Below are 6,000 nucleotides of genomic sequence, written 5' to 3'. Positions count from 1 at the left end.
TATCTTGGAAGGGTAGCTTCTCAAGCACACAGCTCTGTCTTGCTTCCCAGTTAGTTGTTCCTGCTGTTCATTTTAGCCATACCCTAGAAAGCAGCCGTTAAACTAGTTGCAAGTGGACGTTTTTAAACAGACAGGTGTTTTCAAAGTGAAAAAAGAGGCCAGTTCAAGTAAAAGCCTTATTCTGATCTGAAAAAAGAAAAACCACCTATCTGAGGTTAATAGGGCCTCAGAGATTCATGGTAGCACGAGGGCTTCCGCAACTGAAACAGAATCTCTCTTTCCTTAGTTCACAAAAAAAGACACAAAATATGACATACGGCGTCTTCTCCATCTCTTTCTTACCCAGCTCATACTGGGGAGGATAGGTCTATGTGCTCCAGAAGGCACTGTGCCTCCAAAACCCTGCAACGCATGAAAACTCAAGCTTCTCACCTCTACTCTGCCTACATTCACTTCGCTCATGCATGTGACCATCTTCCAGTGTTCTGTCTTCTCTTCCATTTCCTTCTGTTTTCAGTCTTTCTTTTGAACACATTCCTTCTCCATTTGCAAATGAGGAGCAGCTGTTTACTGAACAGCGCAAACTTTGGGTAACTCAGATCTGGAGTGACAGGATCTGCGATTTCTCTTTGAAAAAGAGAAAAAGTCGGCATATGAACGTCACCTATTTTGAAGACTTATGGCAGCCCTGGTGTCTGAACTCATAAACTTTTGACTGTTATTAGCCAATGACAGTCAGAATCTGATGGATGTGCATAACGTGGTCTGAACTCTCTTGGCCTTAGACACTTTGATCAATCCTAAGTGTCTGGTAGATTATCTGAATGTGATCTACAACTCCTATGCATATAAGTGACTTCTGAAAGGCACATTGTAAATATAACCGAAGGGAACACAACATCCTATTTAGTGTTTTAAATGCTCAGTGCTAAGATGTCAGCGGTATCGTCAAATTAGCATCTGATATTATCATCAGAATATCATCTAAAAATTCTGTGCCCAAAATAAACAGATGCTTTTGAATACCCTCTCAGTGCCTCATCTTTCTACTTTATTATGGCATTTTGAACATAAAAGTCATAAAATTTTTGAGTGATATAGCAAAATATTTGAAGAAATTGTTCTGTCTTTGGAGTCTTCATCACAGATGTGTGTAAATAAAGTAGCATAAGGTAAGTACTTGGAATTCTAGGAAAAAAAAAAGGAAAAATGAAGTGTAGGCTCATTAATTTAACATTACCTGGCTTGTGCACTGCCGTGTGTACTTCCACGGCAAAAAAATAAGCGATCACTGACTTGAACACTTTACCATGAATGAGAGTATCAAATTAAAGCTGCATGGTTAATGCTCTGGGAATTAAATTCAAATTAATTGTATTAGTGTATTACACTAATATAATTTTCTGCAAAGATGGCTTTCTGAGCGATTAGTGAAACCTTGTAAGTGTATGCATGCAAACGTGTAGAAAATAAGGGTCTTTAGTTTTCTTTTTTCCACAGAGTCTTGATTCATGATCGCACTCTGCGCTTCAAGCAGCCGTGGTAGGGAATTCGGAGCAGCAGGTAACGCTGCCCACCTCAGCCCCAGGCGGGCAGCCATTCCCACCACTCGGCTGGGGACCACCGCCACGCCCGAGGCTGCGGCCTTGCTGCAGCACGCGGCCCCTGACAGCAAGCCTCCATCGTACGAGCAGAGCATGCCGGGTGCCCGCCACCGAGCCCTGCCTCAGCGAGGGCCCCCCAGGGCGATCCCCGCCGCCATCGCCGACGAAATGGTGTCGAAGCCCCTCAGCGCGCACGCGGCGAGGCGAGCGGGGAGGAGAACTACATTTCCCAGCAGCCGCCGCGCCCCCAGCGCGCTGCGATTGGCCGGAGCCCGAGCCCAATCAGCGGGGAGGAGGTGGGCAGCGGTGCCGCAGGTGCGCCCCGGCGGAGGCCGGCGGCCGGGGTGCGCGGAACATGGCGCCGGGTAGCCGGGCGTCGTGGCGGCTGCTGCACCTGCCGGCCGGGAGCTGCCTCCTTCTCCTCCTGCTGCTGCTCCTCCTCCTCTGCGGCCAGCTCGGGGGAGGACAGAAAAAGAAGGAGGTAGAAACGTTCGCTTCTTTCGCCATCGCGCCTGGCTGAGGGTCCGGGGCTGCCCTGACAACCCCCCCCCCCCTCTCCCCCGCAGCCCTGAGGGGAGCCTGCGGGGCGGAGGGAGGGCGCCGGGCAGCCGTTCGCCCCCGCACCGCCCCACCCCGCGGAAGATGGCCGGCTGCCGGCGGCATTTCCCACCCTTCCCCGGTTCGCGGTCGCCAGCCTGATGTCCCGCCGGCTGTGGCGGGGCTGCGAGTCCCTGGCTTTGAGGAGGTGAAGGCAGGGGCCGCCCTGCTCCGCTCGGCTGGCCTCCGCGGTGGGGCCTCCGCCGCCAGCCGAGGGGGGTGAAGTAAAAACCCCGTGTTTGTGGTGCCGGGTGAAAGAAATGCCCCGGCTTCGTAACTGACGGTGAAGTAGGGGCGTGTGCGGGCTGGTGGGGTGCTGGTGCTGTCCTGAAGGTGTCTGCTGGGTAAGGGGGCCATGGAGGGAGAAGGAGTTCTGATTCCGTTTCAGTAGCAAAGTCTGTCTTCGGCAGCTTCGGTGTTTAAACAGGGAGATGTGCAAAAATGAGTACTGTAAATATTGGCCTTTTCCAGGTTTCGGTGCTATCGGAGCTTACTGCACTGCTCTCTTCCTAGCTTGCCCTCGGCGCCAGGCCGGGTTCTCACACGCCCAGTGCTAGGCCAGCCAGCAGAGTCTCTTTACAGCTTCTCTAGAACTTCATTTAGGGCAGGAGATAAGAAAAGTAACAAAAATATAATTCCACAGTTCAGTAAAATGTGATCTTTTTACATCTGTTTTCTGTTCTGAGCGCTGCCAGAAGACTCGTGCTTTGTGGTGGCGGAGGGGAGGGAAGGGACAGTATTGCTGACAGGTTTTTATTTTCTTTAAAGAACTATGTAGGTTACTAAGGCTTATAAGCCAAAGAAGTAAAATGAGGGGGAGCGAGGTGAGAAGTACCTCTGTCTTCCCTCTGGTGTTCTGTGACAGGACCTGAGGGAGTGGGTTGGATATTAGGAATAAGTTCTTCACTGGGGCGGTGGTCAGGCACTGGAACAAGCTCTCCAGGGAAGTGGCCGTGGCTCCAAGCCTGTCGGTGTTCAAGAAGTGTTTGGGCAATGCGCTTGGGTAGGTGGTTTAAGTTGCACTCAATGATCTTCATAGGTCCCTTCCAACTCGGGGTATTCTATGATTCCAAAAGGCCAAAGTTAGTATGTAAGATCCTTATTGAAGTATCTAAATAATAGTCTGACTTTGTGGTCTTGCCAAGTTAAATAATTATCTGATCATTGAGATAAGTCCTTTGGGCATCAGTGTAAACGACAAACACCTTCAGTCTAGGCATTCTCTTTTTCCCTGTTTGTGGAAGGAGTAGGCGGTAATGTATTGCTCTTCTCCTATAATTAACTTCTTTTAAAAACTTTAACTTACTAGGTTTTTTTAATAAAATGTGTTTAATGTTTGACACTCTTGATTCTCTCTTGCTGTGATGTGCTGGCACTGCGACTTTTGTTGACACTTTCATGTGGAGTGCCAGCTGTGCTACCGAGATAGCTGAAATAACCTTTATTTCTTTTTAAATGGAATCCTTTCCTAACAAGTAAATAATGGCAAATTAAAATGGACATCTACAATTACTTTCTGTAAAGTTTCCTAATCCTGCTGCAGAGATGGTATGTAACAGGATTGAAATGGATATTTTTTGCCTAGCCATTTGCTAAGTTCAAGCTGGTATTTCTCCTCTGCAAAGCTTGTTACTCATTTTTTTCCTGTTTAAATGATTTAATTGATTAACACTTCTCAGTCTTCTGCCTCTATTTTTCATTCTTGTTTAATATTTCTCTGTTAATGCAATGGACTAAATCCTGCTCGATACAGACGAAACAGTGGTTTTCTGTAGACGTGCTGTATCTACAACTGCATCTTTACAGAAACTAACGCAACATTGTAAGTGCTTGCTTGGCGTTGGATGCAAGAACTGTAACTTAGTGTTTTCAGGGTTTTGTATTATGCATATTGCTGTATATGTGCCTGTGTTGTACGTGTTACTGCTGAAAGTTTGGCTCCTTTTCTTACCCTACTAACCTCATGTTGAAAACTGTAGTAGTTTGCCCAGTATATCTGAGGGGAAAAAATCTGTGTGTGAAAGATGAAACTTGAACTTTCCTACAGTAAGCCATTTGGAAATAACATTTTAAAACTATTCTGAGGAAAATGACATGATCTGAAAGAGCACAGGATCTTGTGCTGTGAGAGGTTCCTGTTCACAACACTGGCCAGAAGCACAGTGGTAAAAGGCAAAGATGGTGGAGGTTAAATCCGTAAGGTGAACCGAAGTTTTTCTATACGAAGACTGGTAAGATTGCCGTGGCTTTTATGGAAGTTGGAAAAATGGTTGAGCATACAGTGAATTGTTTCAAAGTGAACACTGCAAGAGGGAAGTTAATGTAGTAGGGTTAAAATGTGTATCTCATGAGATAGAAAGTCGTCCCATCTCAGTTTCCTCTTCCCTACTTGCTTAGCGTGGGTCTTCGAGAGGCTAAGGGCTAGAGAAAGGAAACTGCTTTCCCAGTCAACTTTTTTGAAAACCTAGACTTACTTGAAAAGTACTTGAAAATAAGAACTTGAGATGTTGTAATTGGAGCTTAAGCAAGGAAGGTATCCCAGGTGAAGAAAAGGATTTTTTTTTTTGGTAATTTTTTTTCTTTTAAAGCATTCACTACATAGAAGAGTGTGCATAAAGCCTGAATGATTAGACATATGTGGCTTAGCCTGGAAGATGGAAATAATGACTTTTCAGAAAGGAGAGGACCCAGTTAAGGTATTAGATGTTTTTAAAGGACTTAGTGCTAGCAGAGAGAGATGAGTAGGGAAACTAGAGAACATTGGTGTAACTTTCTGTGTTGATTGTGGAATACTGTGTTACAGCTGTATTTAGAGTGGAAAATACATGAGTTCTTAAATTACTGAAATACATTGTCCTGCACAGTAAAATATTCTTAATGATAGCTGCAGAAACTTTCTCGTGTGGCAAATTACTGGAAAGTGCTGAGGTCCATCTTAGGTTTGATTAAATTTGTAAAAATTTAAAGAACTGTTCGAGAATGGGTTTTCATTAGTTGATAATTAGTCATCTGCTGTCATGGAAGCTATTTCTAGAATGGCTATATGAATATGTAAAGGTACAAGCATTCCTATTGCTTTAATCCTGCTGTTTGCTTTTCTGTATTGTGGATACCCATGACAGCCTTCACCACTAAGGAGACAAATAGAAAACTGTCTTAAAATAACCACAGATAAAATGTGATAATTTGGATATTAGATGAAGAACAACACCAGAACTTTCTCCCATGGCTCACACTTAAGAGCTAATTAGATTTGAAAAGACTGCTTTTATGATTTTCATTCTGGTGCTGAGCAGTACCTTTATTTAAAGTGGAGTAAAAAAAAAAGTTCCTGGTCACGGAAGCCGCAGCAAGTAACTAAAGAAGGACTGTTCTCTTTGAAACTATATTCATAATGGGAGAAAATAATAATTGATTGTTTCCATAGCGTCTGAGATAATATATTGACATGTATGCATTTTCTGTAAGGCCTGTTCCCAATCCTTTTGGTGCTTTTATATAATACAAATTCTAAGTAGATGAAACTATTAAAAGTTGAGAGGAATCAGAATGCGAATATTACACTTTGAAATACACCGCTTGGCTTTTTATTATAAATTATTTCACATTTGTAGTTTGTATTTATATAGATAAATAAGATTTTTTTATGACTGAAACATGTGGAAGGAGAATGTTGGTTTTGCATTATTAAAGGCATTTCTCTTAGAGGGTAAAGTTTATTTTTGAGCTTTCAGATGGATGATTTAGAAGCTTAATTAAACCACTGATATGCAGTTGGAGTAGACATTTTTCTGTAGGT

General features: G+C 44.0%; 1 protein-coding gene across 1 annotated transcript in view; it reads left to right on the top strand.

Annotated features, from left to right (window-relative positions):
* The first annotated feature begins 1,889 nt into the window (after positions 1-1,889).
* The window catches only part of TUSC3 (tumor suppressor candidate 3), a 132,606-nt gene continuing 128,495 nt past the window's right edge, over positions 1,890-6,000 (top strand). Inside the window, exon 1 of the mRNA XM_075421923.1 lies at positions 1,890-2,085. Coding sequence (XP_075278038.1) covers positions 1,960-2,085 — 126 coding nt within the window. The 5' untranslated portion in view covers positions 1,890-1,959. The remainder of the gene's footprint in view (positions 2,086-6,000) is intronic.

This window comes from Opisthocomus hoazin, chromosome 5, assembly GCF_030867145.1.
Source record: "Opisthocomus hoazin isolate bOpiHoa1 chromosome 5, bOpiHoa1.hap1, whole genome shotgun sequence".
NCBI lineage: Eukaryota > Metazoa > Chordata > Aves > Opisthocomiformes > Opisthocomidae > Opisthocomus > Opisthocomus hoazin.
This window is presented reverse-complemented; position numbering and strand designations above follow the sequence as displayed.